This window comes from Brachycentrus maculatus, unplaced genomic scaffold (genome assembly GCF_059751285.1).
Source record: "Brachycentrus maculatus isolate JH-2025_06_01 unplaced genomic scaffold, ASM5975128v1 h1tg000056l, whole genome shotgun sequence".
NCBI classification, from domain to species: domain Eukaryota; kingdom Metazoa; phylum Arthropoda; class Insecta; order Trichoptera; family Brachycentridae; genus Brachycentrus; species Brachycentrus maculatus.
In genome coordinates, this window is record NW_028280810.1 from 1,081,664 (window position 1) to 1,101,127 (window position 19,464).

The 19,464-nt window shown below is 31.9% G+C and overlaps 1 protein-coding gene across 2 annotated transcripts in view; it reads right to left on the bottom strand.

Annotated features, from left to right (window-relative positions):
* Positions 1-1,557: 1,557 nt before the first annotated feature.
* Art8 (Arginine methyltransferase 8) overlaps positions 1,558-19,464 on the bottom strand; it is a 157,005-nt gene continuing 139,098 nt past the window's right edge. The window contains exons 1-6 of one of the 2 annotated variants that reach the window (XM_088278340.1): positions 12,150-12,319; positions 7,022-7,258; positions 6,053-6,246; positions 4,795-5,006; positions 3,702-3,924; positions 1,558-2,839 (exon numbers count right to left, since the gene is read on the bottom strand). In XM_088278340.1, the coding sequence (XP_088134466.1) occupies positions 2,659-2,839; positions 3,702-3,924; positions 4,795-5,006; positions 6,053-6,246; positions 7,022-7,258; positions 12,150-12,203 (1,101 nt within the window). In that variant the 5' untranslated portion in view covers positions 12,204-12,319 and the 3' untranslated portion in view covers positions 1,558-2,658. Of the gene's footprint in view, positions 2,840-3,701; positions 3,925-4,794; positions 5,007-6,052; positions 6,247-7,021; positions 7,259-12,149; positions 12,320-19,464 lie in introns of those variants that run through there. The other variant, XM_088278341.1, reaches the window with a different exon arrangement.

A 19,464-nucleotide genomic window follows, 5' to 3' on the forward strand; every position in this document is an offset into this window, starting at 1 on the left:
TCGATGCATTCCGCATCATTTCCAAACACCATAATTATACGGTGTGAAAGTGATGCGGAATGCATCGAAACATGTGTCACAATCGATTTTAAGAAATAGTGGTATTTACTATGTAAAACTTAAATTAAAAATGGATAGATTTTACCACGAAGTGACTGCCGAATCAATTAATGAAATTAACAATCTAAGGTTGGAAAAATCATCAGTATTATCAACATTGGAAGATCTCTGAGTATGGCATTATTACTTGAACGGGAATACTATTTTGTTTGAATTAAAATTTGTCTCCAAAATCTCCACCTTATTCCTACTCATGTATGGATGTAATAAACTTAACAATATACATCTATATAAGTTTTTCTCCTCTATTTGTACATATGTGCTTAAAAGTTGTACAATTGTGAATAATGCACATATCCCTCACTCCGTTCAAGAACGTCATAAATAAAAAAACTTGATTTTTAAGGAGAACGTTTTTTAAGTTTAAAAATATAACACAATTTATTAAAAATAAATATCAAGCCAGTTATTGAACTTTTTACTGTGCAACAGATCTTTAAAGGTAAAACCTGAAGGTTTTTTCTCCATTTGAAAAATATTTAGTATGTATATTTAAAAAAATAATTAAGCAATACCTTTTCTTCAAAATGCAAAAACAACACTTTCTGCCCTGTAGCGGGTAAATATTAAGTTAAAAATATGCCGCTTTTGCTGGGATATAGTACATTTTCTGGGCATTTCGAAAACATGCCCAACTGAAAATTGACGATTTTTGATTTATGACGTTCTTGAAAGGAGTGAGCGATATGTATGTACAGTTGAACAAATTAATATTTTACTACAAATGAATGGAATCTTTAATACACCCCTGTCTAATAAATGATACTGATCTAGCAAATTGTTTTATTTACAGATTGAACTTATCCTTTAGTATTCCTCTTCTATTTCCTTGCCCTTATGTCCTTCACTCTGAGCTCTTTCACTTACGATAATAATAATAATCTTGGATGATTTATATAGTGCCATTTTCGTAAAAAAACTTCCTCAAGGGCGCTTACCTATATCCACTCCACAAATATAATTCACTCCTTTTGGATCTGGCCCTTAACCACTCTTCTAACCCTTACCCGCACCCGATGGTGCATAGGGCACTGAATTGTATTGATGCAGTGTTATCTTGATCGTTATTTACATGAAAGCAACGTGATCACTCCTGCGCTTCAGGGACCAGTCCAGGGTAATATAAAAAAAATATAAGAGTGTAAAATCACTTATATTTATTTTTACCGCCCCCTGGGAATTGACCCAGCATGGCAGCTAAACATGCTAACCATTGCACCACGGAGGCACACTGTGGATGGTCTATTACTCTAACTGTAAATATTATGAATCTGTATCGCAGTAATGATTAATTATTTTATTTATGTAGACCTATTCACAGAATAATCTGGAAAGGGGAAAGGACTTTGGAGGTCGCTGCTAACATTGATTACATTAAATTATTGTAACCATTAAAAAAAATAATGCAAAACAAACATTAAAAAAATATATTTATTATAATTTTTTAAAATATAACCTCAAGGGCACTTATAAAGACTTAATAAAAATAATAAATGATTAACAATATTTTGAGTATGTCGAAATACTTCAAATATTCACAAATCTGGATTATCTCCAATTATAGGAGTTATTTTTATATTATTTTTTGACATCTCAATATAGATGAAGAACAATATTCAATACAATGTTTCAAAATTGGATTGTATATATATAGAACTTCCATAATTTGAGTAGTGTGGTTGTCAATCATGGGTAGAATTGGTGAATGTTACATGTCGCTCACTCCTTTCAAGAACGTCATAAATCAAAAAACTTGATTTCTCAGGAGAACGTTTTAAAGTTTTAAAATATAATACAGTATATCAAAAATAAATATCAATCCACGAATCGAACTTTTTACTGTGCAACAGATCTTTTAAGGTAAAACCTGAAGGTTTTTTCTCCATTTGAAAAATATTTAGTATATTTACAAAAATAATTAAACAATACCTTTTCTTCAAAATGCAAAAACAACACTTTCTGCCCTGTGGCGGGTAAATATTAAGTTAAAAATATGCCGCTTTTGCTGGGATATAGTACATTTTCTGGGCATTTCGAAAACATGCACAACTGAAAATTGACAATTTTTGATTTATGACGTTCTTGAAAGGAGTGAGCGATGTGTGTAATAGGATAACTTAAACCAGCTTAAGACGGTCGTAAGCCCCGTAAATACCCAGTCTTCCATATTCTTCTTCATTTATGCTGAGATGTCAAAAAATAATGTTTACAACATTTTGAGTGCGTCCAAATACTTGTTCACAAAACTTGATTAACTCCAATTATAGGAGTATTTTCATATTATTTTTTTAATCTCATCGAAGATGTAGAAGAATATGGAAGTCTGAGCATTTACGGGGCTGACGACCATCATAGGCTGGTTTAACTGATCACTTAAACCAGCCTTTGACGGTCGTCAGCCCGGTAAATACCCAGGCTTCCATATTCTTCTTTATCTTTGATGAGATGTCAAAAATTAATAAAAAAATTATAATATGATAAACGGTAAAAAAAAACAGCGTCAATTGGTCTCAGGGCGTTTATGTCCAAAAATAAACATTACATCTGTGTTTCGTCCATTTCTTTGTTTTCTTCTTGTTCCCGGTTGCCAAATGTTTCGGTTCCTTCCGGATGTTGGTCAAGGAACGTTCTTATTACTATACATTTTGTCATATAACAGGAACATGGAGTAGGATGAGTTTCATTCGACGGATTTAGTAATTGCAACTGGAGATCGTATCTGTAATTAATATTGCGTAATTAGATATAATTTATAGATTTTTAAGCATTGCTTCCGAAACAAGTCGTGATAGTAAAATAAATACAACTGAAGAGGTAAAAAGTGTTTTTCTTTTATAATTTCAATAATGATAAATATCACGATGTGTGATTATTGGCTAATAAATTAATATGAAAAATCACAAGACTATCGGTAGCATTCTTATTGAAATATGCGCCTGAGAGACGCCCGTACGCGGCGGTATTTCGCCGTTTTTTAAATGATTACTTTTATCATGTATTTAGTTAAGAAACGATTAATTTCCCTAAACAAAAACGTTCAATGGGATTCATTGTGCCTTTTTGGTACTCTATAATACACTCATGTCACATTATTCTTGAAATATATCGTAATATAAACAAAGAAGATCGTAACATAAATAAATCAAAGCACGCATCGCGTGTCACTCTTACCCACTGGCGATGCGTAGCGTCGAGAGTGAGACAGATATAGGGGATGATTATGGCGCGGACTAATTACCGACCGCAAGAAAAATCAGGGATCTGTCCTTTTATTTATCCTTGTGATGTTACAAATTATTAGTCAGATATTTCAACAGATGTCATAAGGCCAAGGATTGACGTATTATTTTATCCAAAGTTCCACACCATGAAAAAAATCCCTCCAAGTTGAACTGAGGTTCGAAACTTGGAGCAAAGTAAAAACACATACGGTTATGTCAGCCGTATGGGGCATGTTTTATTAAAACACATACGGTTATGCGAGCCGCGTGGATCCGGTTAAATTAGATATTCCTTCCGTCTGACAAAGATCCATTGAATTTTTTTCCACGATTTATGAATGTTGAAATAAGTGGTGTTACCTTCTGTTGCTTTCTGGTGATCTTTTCATGTTGAGTTCCCACGCAATAGGCTCTCCTTCTTCTACATCTATGCCTTCGTGTAACACGATGACAGTTTGCTTCCAGTGAGTCAGCGGAGAGGACGGGCTGGTAGATAATATAACAGGATCTTCATCACTTAAGGCTGGGAATTGGCAATCAAACCAAATACACAAGCCTTCGAATCTTCCTGCTTTAGAAGCTCCTGAAAATATAGCAAGCGCAATAAATTAAAAAAAAAAACATACAGGGTCCTATAATTTTACTCCGTGTATTAATGGCAATTATTTCGGGGAGTCGTTTAATCTTCAGTGTTATGCGTACGGCGTAAAAAGGAGGTGGACATTAGGCTAACGGCATTTAGTTAGTGATTTTTTATAACATTGCATGCATTTAGTCAAATTAAATGTGAGAGATATTTTCGCTGCATCGAAGATAAAACAATGGCATAGAGTGTTCATAAATTATCTAACGCATTTTACTTTTGAATTATTTTTGTTTAAATTGTGGTTTTTCTGGTATAGTAACCCCCAAATCGCTCACTCCTTTCAAGAACGTCATAAATCAAAAAACTTGATTTTTCAGGAGAAAGTTTTTAAAATATAAAAATATAATGCAATGTATTAAAAATAAATATCAAGCCACTTACTGAACTTTTTACTGTGCAACAGATCTTTAAAGGTAAAACCTGAAGGTTTTTTCTCCATTTGAAAAATATTTAGTATATTTAAAAAAATAATTAAGCCATACCTTTTTTTCAAAATGCAAAAACAACACTTTCTGCCCTGTAGCGGGTAAATATTAAGTTAAAAATATGCCTCTTTTGCTGGGATATGGTACATTTTCTTGGCATTCCGAAAAACATGCATAACTGAAATTTTTTTATTTATGACGTTCTCGAAAGGAGTGAGCAAAATGTCCCAGTAGCCCTTTGGCTAAAATCTGTTTTAAGAATGTAATTCTCGCAAATAACAAGGACTTTATATTATTTTAAATTTCTTAAAGCATGTTAAACATTTAATTAGATCACATATTATAATTATACATTAATTTATTGTAATTTTTATTTTTATACCTGCGACATGTTTTAACGAGTAGCAGTCCAGCTCAAATGAGCTATCTTCTTTGAGGTCTATCCAACAAAATCCAACTTTTTCTGAAAGAAGGTCCTCTTCGTTAACTGTCGTTACTTCTGGCATTCCGCTTTTGTTTAACCTTATCGCCGTGCCCATTATTTTCATATTTATACCGTGAACATTTTCCCAGACTGAAAACAGTGAAGGAACACTGAAAAGAAAATAAAATTTACATTTTTAATGGGCTAATAAGGTAGGCATCCAGGAGAGGCTGATAAAGAGCTCCAACCTCATCATAAAACTGCTTGTAGACCATAGATGGACTATACACGTGGCAGAACAGAAGCTCAGTGTTGCGATTACCAGCAAGCTGATCACCTCTTCAATATTACATATATTTTTATCCTTTTATTAACGGTCGTAGCCAATTTGTACATAATATATTACACCTTGTTTACTCAATGATAAAATAATATGTTTTCTCTTTTTAAGTATATTATGGGTTCGAAAAGTACCTATGTAAACCAGGATGAACGTATAAAACAAGGAAATATCCATTAGCCTGAAATATTGAAATTATTATTACTTTATAGTTAGGAAGTGACATATTTAAAATATTGATATGGTCCGTGAACTCATTGCCGAAGTTTCGCATTCGGTGTATATAATATAAAAGCCCTTATCCACACCCCAATGGTGCATAGGGCACTGCGTCATATAAACGCAGTGTTATCTTGATCGTTTACACATGAAGGAAAGTTGATCAGCCCTCCGTTTCAGGTACCAGTCCAGGGTAATATTGAATAAATATGACAGTGAAAAAATCACTAATATTTATTTTACCCCCCTTAGGAATCGAACCCGGGACCTCCAGAATGGTAGCCGAGCGTGCTGACCATTACACTACGGAGGCGGACATAGGAGTGTGTTCGGTGTATAGGAGTATTATTTATTATTACGCTTTGTTTTTATACATAGTATATCTGTTTTATTTGTTTGTTATTTAAATTTTATAATGTAATATTTCTGTAAAAAAAATGTAGCTGACTACGTATTGCACCCACCACTTAGTCAAGCCTTAGTAAAATTGATATTATTATTAAATGAAGAAACCAACTGATTCTTGAGTGTTCTTTGGCGCTTATTGGAAAACCCTTTATTATATAGAATTTGGGAGTATTGCTGATATCAATATCGGATTAAATGTATCACTGTCAATATTCCAAATGGGAAGAAATGTTGCATAAAATAATTTACCTGCAAGGCGCAACATATGCGATGGCGCTTTCAGGAAACATGTGTCCATCTGGTTTCAAAAATGTATCTCTCGCATATATTACAGAGTCGAGCATTCCTTCATGCAGTAGATAAAAGCCCATCCATTCTGAAACTATGATGTCCACCTTTTCGTTGTTAGGGAGAGTGACATCTTCTACTTTACTGTGAATCACCTAAAATAAATAAATATTATGCATAGGATTTAAAACCATTTGCAGTTTTTTTTTTAGCAGCAAAAAATGTCTTTTAACCACTTAACTGTTGAATTTTGGCAAAAACTATTGTGCAGATCAAAGTTGGATTTGCAGTTACTTTTGATTAGTAAACGACTCTAATTATTATACCCATAAAGGGAGAGACTAACCGGAGCAATTCATCGTTACGTAAGTTACGATGGGAGCATTCAGGCAGTCAGTACAGCGAGCCGAGCTGCTCGCCGCTCGTTCCGAATGCTCCATCCGAAGTCGGATGCAATTTTAGGTTAGTACAGGGTTGCCAATCTGTGGGAAATTCCCGAAACTGCGGGGAATTTGTGGGGATTGGCACTATATATTTTTTTTCTTCATTTGGAGTAAGCAGTTATTTATTAAAATCACAGAACCAAGAATCAAGTCTTCGTCATTTGACATTTTAACTACAGTACGAATGCAATGTTGCAAAGATTCATACAGATTTTGGGTTATTGATTCAGATTTTCAGATTTTTTGGTGTGACATATGGCAACACTGAGCACAAGGCCCCTAGCGAGCACTGATCGCGGTCAGTCAGCAATGCCGTAACGTCATAATGTAACATGCTCGTTGCGAGCGATGTTACGATGTTTTGTTACGACGAAATGCTTCGGTCAGTCTCCGCCTTTAGGGTTGGTTGATGAAAAAACTGCCCGCCAATAATGTGTTAATATAATATAAAATAAATGGTTTCTAAATAATTGTCAGTTAAATTTACCTCAATGACATTTTCGAATTTGTTAGCTTTGACAAGGTCTGTGCAAAGTATAGCTAGCTTACTCGCTTCAACAGCATATACTTTTTTTGCGCCGGCCATCGCACAGAAGAAAGAAAGTACTCCTGATCCAGCGCCAACGTCCATGACGGTTTTTCCATTTATATAAGATTGGTTGTTCATAATTGCTGTTTTGTAAGCCAGCATTCTGGGCTCATCTTGCACCATCAACCGGTGGATCTAAAAAACAGACATAACTACAGAAAGACGAAATAAAAATAAACAAAAATTAGGATATTATTTATTGTTTTGAGTTCATCCAGTTTGTGGTAAAACATGATTAAATTATAAATAAAACACTCGTTTTTTTACCACTTGAGTATTATATTGTTACGACTAGTTTCATAACTACAGATGCTTCCATCTACTGGTTTGAATATAAACTAATAATAATAATAATAAAACCCTTATCCGCACCCCAATGGTGCATAGGGCACTGCTTTATATAAACGCAGTGATATCTTGATTGTTTACACATGAAGGAAAGGTGATCAGCCCCCCCCTTCAGGACCAGTCCAGGGTAATATTGAATAAATATTACAGTGAAAAAAATCACATATTTATTTCACCACCCTGGGAATCGAACCTGGGACCTCCAGAACGGTAGCCGAGCGTGCTGACCATTATGCTACGGAGGCGAAGAAACAATATAAACTAAAGCTTTAATAATTGCTTATTAATGCTTCAGTTTAAATTCAAGCCCGTAGATAAAAGTCTGCTTTATCTAATATCTGTAGCTTCCAAAACTAGTCACAAGAATAAAATACTCAAGTGGTAAAAAACAAGTGTATTATTTATAATTTCAAAATTAGTATTGCCATTAATTCTTATTTCTTCTTAGTGGGTTACAATCTTTGTGATGATTGGTTTTTTTCTTTCATGGTCAGTCTCTACCCATCTCTTTAACCCGGCGTACCCGCTACGTCGCATATCGGAGATAATTTGGTCCACATAGGTTAAGCAGGCCTTCCGCAATTGTAAGGAGCAGGCCTGGGTGTCTTATATTATAGCCTATACATTTGGCTAGCTGTTGTGCTACTTTATTTAGTAAGCATCTAGACTCCCCAGCTCTGCTTAGTACCTTGTTGTTCCTTAAATATTCCGACAATGGTCAATATGTATATCAACTTCAATTTAAGAGCCTGTACATAAATTCAGATATTTAGTTGAATTATATACAGGCCAAATCATGAAAAAAATGCATACAATATTTAAGATTTTTAAATAATAAATGAATAAAACAGCATATTAATATAAGTTATTTTATTGAGTTCATCGTACACATAATCTACTAAAACATAGAAAGGCGAGTTCTGAGAAAAATGTAATGATTACATTTGAAACTATATAAAGCTGCTTTGTTCCTACTTAACTAATTTTGATTAATATTTAATATATAATAACTACTCAATACGAATATTCAGTAGATCACAGGGATAAGTAGGAAACTGTAGGATTGCCGTAATATGTCGGGAAATGTTTCCTTATAAAGTCTTCTCTTGTAATCAATGCAACATTTTCTACCATCGGCACTTCGATTCTCTTTCTGGCGCAGTCTTTCTTACCGGTCACTTCGACAACAATAGAGTTTTGATCTTCCACGGGTAATGGATCATTGTTTAATTTGGATATGTTGTGTAATATGGCGCAACAGTTTATGATGTTTTGTTGGGTATTTGGTTTGCAAGCCAAGAATGTCTGTAGACACCTAAATCTCTTCTTCCATTCTAGGATGACATCCCCAGCGTTATAGGTCTTGGCAAGTGCGTCATTGTAATAGTATTCCCCGGTGAGTTGCGGTTGTTTTACACAAGTCATGATAACTGTCGTAGGGTTGTAGTCTCGGTTACCCAGTAAAACACCTTGGATTTCTCCCATGTGGAATTTGTGGTAAACTTCGCACGAATTAAAAATATAGTTTTCGTGCGTTGCGCCCGGAGACTTGGAAACAATGTCTAAAATTTCACCATCTGGTCCAGTGATAAGCTGTAAAAGAAAAATAATAATTAACACTGTTGTCAGCCAGTTTTTTCATCAACCCTGACCCTAATTATACTCAGACAGTCTGCCACCCGACCCTCAGTATACTCTTCGCCTCTACATCCATACATCTAGTATCCATACAAACATGCCCTTTGATTAGGCAGACTTTTGACACCACCAGATTTTAGGTTCTGATTAATCTGATTGTGCCAAGTCTTTTTCGGCCTATACTTTCTTAGTCATTCTCTCATTATCCAATTCACTCCACATGTCTTTACCACCTTAAAGAACTCTTCTTAATATTTTCAATATCAAGTTGAGACACCTATAAATTGACATGTCATACGTAGGGTGAATAATCCAGTGTCTGATATAATAAATGAATTAATTCGGCAGTCATTTTGTGGCATATGGTGTTTGAAAATGATGCGGAATGCATTAGAACACGTGTCACAATAGATTTTAAGAAATAGTGGTATTTACTAAGTAAAACTTAAATCAAAATTATTAATATCGTTAAAATAAATTGAATTGACATTAATTGAATAACAGCATGATTAAATGATGTACCTGCACTCGGACGGAATGATAACCATTTTCATTCACAAACCCCGCATTGTAGTCTTTAATGCCTTTAACCCGTACGCCGACATGTGTAGTTCCCAAGCAGCCAATAGCGTCGGGGAATTTTCCTCTCTCGTAAAATTTCATTTTGATTGCATCAATTTCGTGTTTTTCTGGGAATTTTATGAAACGATGCTGCAGACACATAATCAATTTTGTAACTCTGGTATTAATTCTCGATATCGTAGCTTGGCTAACTCCCTTCATTGCTTCTTTTTGAACCGTCCCTATAAAAGAAGCAATAATTTATTACGGAATATAAAGTTGTTATGAATATGTATATCGCTCACTCCTTTCAAGAACGTCGTAAATAAAAAATCGTCAATTTTCAGTTGTACATGTTTTCAAAATGCCCAGAAAATGTACTATATTCCAGCAAAAGAGGCATATTTTTAACTTAATATTTACCTGCTACAGGGCAGAAAGTGTTGTTTTTGAATTTTTAAGAAAAGGTATTGTTTAATTATTTTTTTAAATATAATAAATATTTTTCAAATGGAGAAATAACCTTCAGGTTTTACCTTAAAAGATCTGTTACAAGTAAAAAGTTCAATAGGTGGCTTGATATTTATTTTTAATACATTGTATTATGTTTTTAAACTTAAAAAACATTCTCCTGAAAAATCTATTTTTTTTTATTTATGACGTTCTTGAAAGGAGTGAGCGATTTATGATTCAATTATTGAGAAAGATCTGTAACACAAGGTTAAGGGAATATACTTTGAATACATGCAGGTTATTAAAACATTGTTGTTGGGTACTTTTTTCATCAACCTCGACCCTTATTATATTCAGACAGTCTGCTGCCCGACCCTCAGTATACTAATCACAAGTACCCGCAAACCCAATTCCGATCGTACAATGTTTCTTGGCATCTCTCACGCTCTACCAAAAGTAATCAAACAGAACACTTATAAATATCTCCCACTCTGTACCAACAGTATGTAAAATACGCTTTTAAGCTTTTCCCGCAAACAATGTCTTAATAGAGATGCACCGACTAATAATCACACCAATTACTCGGTATGTCAACTGATCAGCTACATTACCAGTTTTGCTGAATAGTTGCTAACAACTATTAACAAGCAGACAAATGGGCAAATAGTCAACCACTAATTACTGACTATTTGCCCATTTGTCTGCTTGACAGTTGAACCGGCTACATTACCAGTTTTGCTGAATAGTTGCTAGCAACTATTAACAAGCAGACAAATGGGCAAATAGTCAACAACTAATTATTGACTATTTACCCATTTGTCTGCTTGACAGTTGAACTGGAAATAAATACATTTTAATGAATGTAAATACCCATATTTTCCATGCATAGGCCTTTTGATGAATGTACATACTTGTATTTTCTATGCATAGACGTTTTAATGAATGTGCATACCTGTATTTTCCATACACAGTTGTAACATTATTTATGAATTATGATTATGTATGAAATGATATTGTGTTACTAAATGAGGTTTAAATGGAATCTATTTTGAAACTGATGAAAAGAAAAGAAAATTATAAAAATAAAACTTACCTGCAGTTAAATATTTTATTGTTATTAACAACATCATAAGCGGCGGAACAGGTACACCCCTGTTGTTATGTGTAATCAATCTTTGCTTGATCAACTCCATAATGTCATATATGGTTTTCTTGCTTAGTTTGTAGTTGTTCAGAAACTCTCCGTCTTCCATAGTCTCAAGCGGGTTGGCGGCGTCTCTTAGACCCCTGTACGGGTTTTCAACATCGGTTTTCTTCCGTGGTCGTTCTCGAGGTGTTACGTCCGCGTCCGAAAACATGTCATCGTCATCGTCCTCGTCCTCGTCGTATTCACTCTCAAAATTGTCGTCACTGATATTATCATCTTCAGAGGCTTTGGAAACGTTAGAATTCGTTTGCGGCTTAGTAGAAACGCGCTGACGTTTGAATCGACGAGAAATACGAACGGGACGTTCGCTGACTTCACTCATTGAAGTATCGCATAAACCCTCCAAACTGTCCATACTGTCTATGAGCTGCATGTATCTAAGGTATCTTTCATACCTTCCTAAGCTATCTATCCGATCTAACCTATCTAAATCCATTTTTATATTCAATATAAAACCTTTATTCGACTTGCGGAAAAACAATCGCGTCGAATGTAAACAAAATGTCCGGTTTGGAACCGGACTGAGAACGTCAAGTCAAATGTCAAAGAATATTGAACGCGCATGCGCAAAAGACGCAAAAATCCAAAATACACATACACCGCAATTTGTATTGCTACAGTTTGACAGAACTACAGAACTGCTTTGAGTTGGAAGAGAATACTTTAAAAATCAAGTAAATTGATTCATGTTCGTTCATAAATGAAATTGGAAATATAATCATTAGCTAAAAATTAATAATCATTAATTGATACAGTAAACGGTTTTGGTAAACAATGCGGTAGGTATATATAACCTCAAAACATTTGACACGGACTTACCTCCAGGTCTTCGTAGCTTTGATAATATTTATCAATATTATTTGAAGCTTCCATTATTGAGCACAAAGATGCTTTATTTTTAAATTCACCAAAGTTTAAAAATATAATATTCAAATTTGAAAACTGACAGACGACGGCAGAGCCAACCAACAAATACGATAAAACAATTCCAAAATAATCACCGGCTCACAAAAAACTGTATATTAAAAATTAACCGGGGTATGTTGTATTATTGAACTACCATCACGTAGCTTCTGACTTGTTTGTCATGTCAGACATTTTTAGCTTCCTAGAGTAATGTAGATCTATTCATAAATGTAAATACCTGTATTTAGATTTATTCATTTAGTGATACATGATCACCAGTTACATAAACTTTTGACATGGCCAGATTTCAGGTTCTGATTTTTTTAGTCCCCGTAGTTTTTCTTGTTAATCCTCTATTCTCCCATTCAAATATGTCAAATACATATTTTCAGTCATTCTCTCGTTATTTATTCGCTCCAAATATCTAAACCAATTCAATAAACGCAAAAAAGAGTAATTGCAAAAAAAAATCAAAATGAGTAATAGATATTGCATAATATATAATATTAGTATTATTAATTATCAAAAGTAATTAAGTTTTTATTTACAGCAAAACAAAATTTAAATCACAGGAATGCTTGTAGAGTCAAACTCAAATTCATAATAAAAGAAACTCAATTTACTAAACTAAATACAATGTGGTTCATTATATGCACTGTTTTTAATATCAAACAAATAGCCATTTATTTATCCATTTTCTGTGTTAAAAAAATAAATCGTAAAATAAAAAAATCCAAATCTTTCTTTTGTAAAATAATATTTACGCAGATCGAACTCTATTCGTTGGTTGAGTGTTTTTTTAGTGAAATTCATGACATAATAATAATGACTTAAAATTGATAACATGAAAAAAATATGAAGATACATTTTTCAAAAATCCCACTAATCCTATATTCTTGAATTACATGTTTTATAATTGATAGTATTTTAAGAATAGAATTTTATAAGAATACAATACCATCAAAGGTTTTCTAATACATATTATATTATATAATAATTAAAATACCAATAATTATCATTTTAATATTTGTTATATGAAAAATGAACCATAAAACTTTTAATTAATAACTGATATTTTTATGGTTCATTTTTTAATGGTAAAAAATATTTCATGTTTATTTACTCCCGATACGATAAAATTTTATTACGAACAAACGAAGGAATAAAAATATAACAACAAAAAATATGGATTGTTCATACTCGTATATTAAATGTTAAAATCAAACAGTGATTTTTAGAGTCCACTAATTTGTATTTTATTATTAAAATACATAAAAATAAAATTAGACACAACTGTTTCGCTATGTTATGGCATTTTCAAACAAAATGCCATAACAAGGCGAAACAATTATCTCATATTTTATTTTTACAAAAATCAGCGTTTGATTTTAACATTTAATGAATAAATTGAAATGCAGTTCTACAAATTATACGCCCAATCCTTAAATAAACTGCTTATATTATTGATTGAAATTGTAATAATTTTATCACAAATTTTAATTGATAATATGTACCTTTTTGTCTAGTGGTAGGGGTTGTCGGGTACAAGTTATAGGTCTGTGTTTCGATTTCTAGTCTACCATAACTTAATTCATATTTCGAAACACAAACCACTTAGGTTCAGATACCTTAAAATTGAAAATACTAGATATAATTAACGATATTAATATTACGTAGTCATACAGGAGAAAGTGACCAAGTGCAATTTTTACAAAAACGTGATCGTTGACTATTTGATATCTTACTAGCTTTAATATTACCCCGAAAAAAATCCCAAAGGATTTTAAACTTGGAAGTATAATATATTGACTTGTTAAAAATGACTAACTGCATTAAAGCAAAAGTGACTTAAATGGCCCTCCTGAACATTTTACGTTTTGTTAGTTGGTCACTTTCTCCTGTACGACTACGATATATACAATAATATGTAATGGAACGCGTTTTGTCCTATTAAGACATTTTCAAACAGGAGTTTGAAATGACTAACTGCATTCATGTTTATTTTGTTGCCAAGCAAAAGTGATTTTTCGTTTTGTTAGTCGATCAATTTCCCCAGTACGACTACGATTAATGTAAAACTAAAATATTGTGAACAAATTAGAAGAAAAAAAAAGTATTTTTTTTAAATCAATTTTGTAGGTACCTACCTGATACCTAGGATGGGTATGATCTTTTGTCCGCTACTGTACATGTTTGTATTTGATTAAGTCGTTATGAACGCTGCTTGAAGATACGTGAGGATAAATAAACAATCTAAATACATACTAAACAAAATGTTCTTCAAATATGTATTTACGGTAGCGGACTGCGGCCCGAACAAATAAAAATGTAACAACATTTTTTTACTATACTTTCATTTAAAAATACTTGAAGTATTCAACTTTTTCCATATTTTTTTTGTGGCAATTTTCAATATGAACTCAATGTGTATCTTATTTCTCATTAAGGCCTTGCATTCGTTTAATAGCAACTTAATTTTCTTTAAACCCAGGTAACATTTGACGTAATGATTTTTTTAACACCATTTTTGTATTGGAAAAATAAGTTTTTCTTCGCAAGAAATACATATATGGTTTTGAAAAGAAAACAGTTATTGAAACATTAAGAGTTATAAAAATATTAAAATATTTTTCCAATACATATTCTAAAAAAAACAAACAAAATCCAATATGTATTCTAAAAAAATATATTGTGCGTGACCCGACGACCGGCTCTATGCGTTGCCGGAAGCCAACTGAGTTTTATTAACGCGAGTTTGGCTGAAATCCTCTCATCTTCCATTATCCTTAAAAATGAATTAAAAAGTGCGGATAAGTAAAAATATATGGCATGCGATAAATATTTTTATTAATGGTTACGATTAGTGTTAAATATTTTATTGTAGTATTTAAGCAACAATTTATAAACATAAAAAACGGCATACAGTGGAACCTTAATATAACGACCTTTAATGCAATGAATACCTTGATGCAACCATTTTTTTTAACCATGTTTTATTAGATGAAAATTTAGCTCTACATGATGAATATAATATGTAAACAAATCTCGATGTAACGAAAGTAAGTAAGCTTAAATTTATGTAAATATGTTTGGGCATATGTATTTTAGTACGTAACTTATGTGTATAGTAATAATATGTACTGGTTGTATGTACCTTCATATTTTAATTACGATGTGTTTGTTAATGTAGTATTTCTCATACCTAACACATTAATCGTTTTAACGAGGTTGAATTCCATAGAATTCGTTAATAGAGGTCAACGAATAAGAGAATAAACCTCAATATAACGGGTTTTAAGCATCCATATCTTAATTTAACAAATTACACGATATACCCATTTTTTTTCAAAACCTATTTAGATTCGTTATATTGAGGTTACACTGTATACTGAATGCCGTTCTAAAGATACTATCTTCATATTTTCTTTGAGAATATTTCTATTTGATACTGTCTGAGTATTTACCGGACTGACGATTCACCATTAACTGGTTTAAGTGATCACATTACGCACTGTGTAATATTCATCATTCTATCCATGATTGACAGATGTAGATACATTACGCTAATTTTCATACATATATATATATCGCAATCGATAGCACGCAACGTTTATTCAGAATAAAATTCATAGGCGACATATATGGTTAAAATTAGTTAGTTAGAAAGTTAGCGTAAACCTTTGTTAATGCATGTAAGGTCCTTTTTTACTATGCGATATACATACTATGAAACGAAAAAAATATTAGTACTGGCAAAAGACTAAAGGCGAATAAAATATATTTAATGTATACAGAACTTATTTACCTACACGACTTTTTTTAAATGACTTAGAAAAAACACGATGCAAAAAAAAACCTACGTGGAGATAATCGTAGGAGGCTAATCCCTTCTAAAAACAGGCCACAAGGCCTACACCAGGAAGAAAAAGGAGTTTTTAGATTGTTAATTCTTTTTATTATTATTTACTTTTATTTATTGATTTGGCGTTTAATTTGTAGAACTCTATTATAATATATGAATCAAACACAGATCATTTTATTATTTTTAAATCAAAACCCAGATTTTTTGAGTCTACTAAGTTGCATTTCATTAAAACACATAAAAATTAATATTGTGACAATTGTTTCGCCTAGTTATGGCATTTTCAAACGAATGTGAAGATTAAATGGACTGACGGTCCTTATGTAGCTATACAATTCTAGGTACTTAAGTGATAGTTTTAACATGTGCAGCAATAAATTATGGGATTGCATTTATGAAGAAACAACAGTTATTTATTTAGAAATTCAAACAACTCTGTACGTAGATAAATATCAATGGACTTTTTTCATTTCTTGAACCTGAGAACATAAAAAAACCGGTTACTGATATACGAAAAGTGAATATTCCACACCAATGTGGAGAGTCACTGGTTACGTAAATTTGTCACCAGAAATTCTAAAGTAAGTGGCTAACGAAGAGGTAACGTGTTAAATAAATATGGGGCGACCGGCCCGAATTGTTTAGACAAGAAAAATATGTCTCAATGTTACAAGCGTGCGTTATGGTTTCATTTAACAACTCGCATTTTTTTCAACGCGACGTCCAAATGTGTAAATTCCACTATCATTCATGGCTTCATGATTTTATCCCCGTGTCACTAATTGATATATTCGATGAAAGGTGTAATAAGATAAAGGTATAATAGAACCCCGGAAATCTCAATAAAATATTACAGTACCTACTTGAGTAGCAATACAGGTACAGTACTGTATACTTTATTAACTTTTCAATATTTTTAAAAGTAAATTAGGTTATACATATATAATAATTGTATGTAACTAATAATAAATGTGTTCTTCAGTCTTTGCGATTTTTTTTAAAAAGGTTTTTCTACAAATGTTTTTCTGAAAAATCTTTTTCGGATTTCCCGGGATTTCCGGGGTTCCACTGTAATCCATTTAAAAAAAAGTCTACAGGAATTTTAGCATACATATAAGAAAAAATCTCAGCACTAAAACTATTAAACCTTTACCAGCCTGATGTCGAGTATGGCTCGATCTAATATGCCGTAATTTATATAATAATATAAATAAAAAATACACGCCGTTAATGTTCTAATACAAAGCCAATGTGAAATCCATTTACAAAAAAATGCAATCTAATTTTGCTGTGATTGGAAAACAATTTTATTATTATTTTTTATCAGAGATTAGATTATTCACCCTACGGATGATATATCGATATGTATTATATTATAAGTGTCACAACTACGAAACATGTATCGGTCATAAGCCCTGGAAAGCTCAGACTTCCAGCTTATTAAGCATAAAAACGATAATAACTATAAATAAAATGTAACTTTGTTTTAAAATCACTAAAAATATTTTATTATTTGTCTACCGGTTTCGAAGCTAACCGCTTCATTATCAAGTCTGATTAATAGTAAAACACTATCTACTAAACAAAATTCAAAATATTTTGACGGTTTTATAATATTTTGAATTTTGTTTAGTAGATAGTGTTTTAGTATTAATCAGTTTTGATAAAGAAGCGGCTAGATCCAAACCGGTAGACATTATAATTAAGTTATAATAAAATATTTATAGTGATTTTAAAACAAGGTTACATTTTCATTTTAAAATGGAAAATCACAAAGTTAGTGCTTCAAATATAAATTATATAGCGATAAACACCGTTTTGAAACCTAAAATTTATTTTAAAAAAATTAAGAAGTTCTGCAGGTTAATTCATATATCACACACATTTTCAATTATAAAAAAAATATATTTATTCTGACCAATGTGATAATGAACAAACCATCTTCCCTTTCGTCCATGTTCCCACTGTTGATAAATACAAAACAAGCCAGATATATTAAATACTATAATCAAACACCGAATTGTCCACTAAATTGTATTTTGTTATTAAAAACACGTAAAAATAAAATTTGTGACAACTGTTTCGCCTTATTATGGTATTTTCAAACTACCGTAAAACTATAATATTTAATTTATAAATTAAAAAGGAGTTCTACAAATTGAACGCCAAATCTATAAATTAGTCTCACGTCCTCTACATTTTTTAAAGCCTTAAGGCTCATTTAATTTAAGCCTAAATTCGATAACGGTGTTTGATAATAAAGTAGAGTATATCGAAATGTCGTACATATAATATAACGTACCTACTAATACTAAGTAAACTATAAATTTTAAAACATTTTTTCTTTTAAGGTTTTTTTTCGGTTGGGCACCTCGATTCTACCTTGAACAGAGAACAGCCGCACGAAAAAGTGAAAAAGAGTGTTTAAAGCTGTTGTATCTACTAAGTAAAAACGTAATTATTTGAGAATTTGAAAGAAAAAAGCCAAATAATGACTGTAAATTGAGGCCTTAATTGAGTGGTCGCAACGTCGGTTGCAGCAACACGGCTGTCCAAATTTAAAACACAGTAAGGGACATTTTTTTTGTAGTAGTTTTTTTTTGCATTTATGGACTAAGTAGACTCTACTTAGTCCAAAAATGCAAAAAAAATCTACTACAAAAAAATGTCCCTTACTGTGTTTTAAATTTGGACAGCCGAACTATGTATGTAAGGAGTAATTTACTTGAAGTTTAAAAAAAACTCGTAAACCATTTAATTTTTATAACAGGATCAATAACTTCACAAATTTATGTATGTAACCTGATTTGTTTTTCAAAACTATTTTTTTTTTAAATAATTAAACAGAAAAAACCACTTTTAAGAAATAGTCCGTATAATACTGTGGTGGTTGTTAGATCTTTGGAAATTATTTAAAAAAATATGTATACATATATTGTATATGGTTCTCTTATCACTGTTCGAAAGAAAAATAAGGCTATGAAAACTAATAGAACTGTGTCATGAATTGATAACTATATAATTACTTACAATATAACTTTGATTAAAATAACTTAATTGCTAAATTATAACATTATAATATAATGTCGACCAATTTAGAAAAAAACATTTTTTTTCTAATGACAAAAGTAATTAATATCATCTTCCGTCAAATTTAAATAATTGTAAGTAGACATAGATTTTTAGAGGGAAAAAAGTTTTGAACTTTTCTTACGATATTTCAGGATTTTTAAGAATTTACGTATACATATATCATATTTGATTTTTTTTTTTTTAATTTTTTTTTTATTTTATTTTTTTTAATTTTTTTTTTTTAACTCTTTATTCCAGCTTGACTAAGTGGTGGGTGCAATACTTAGTCAGCCA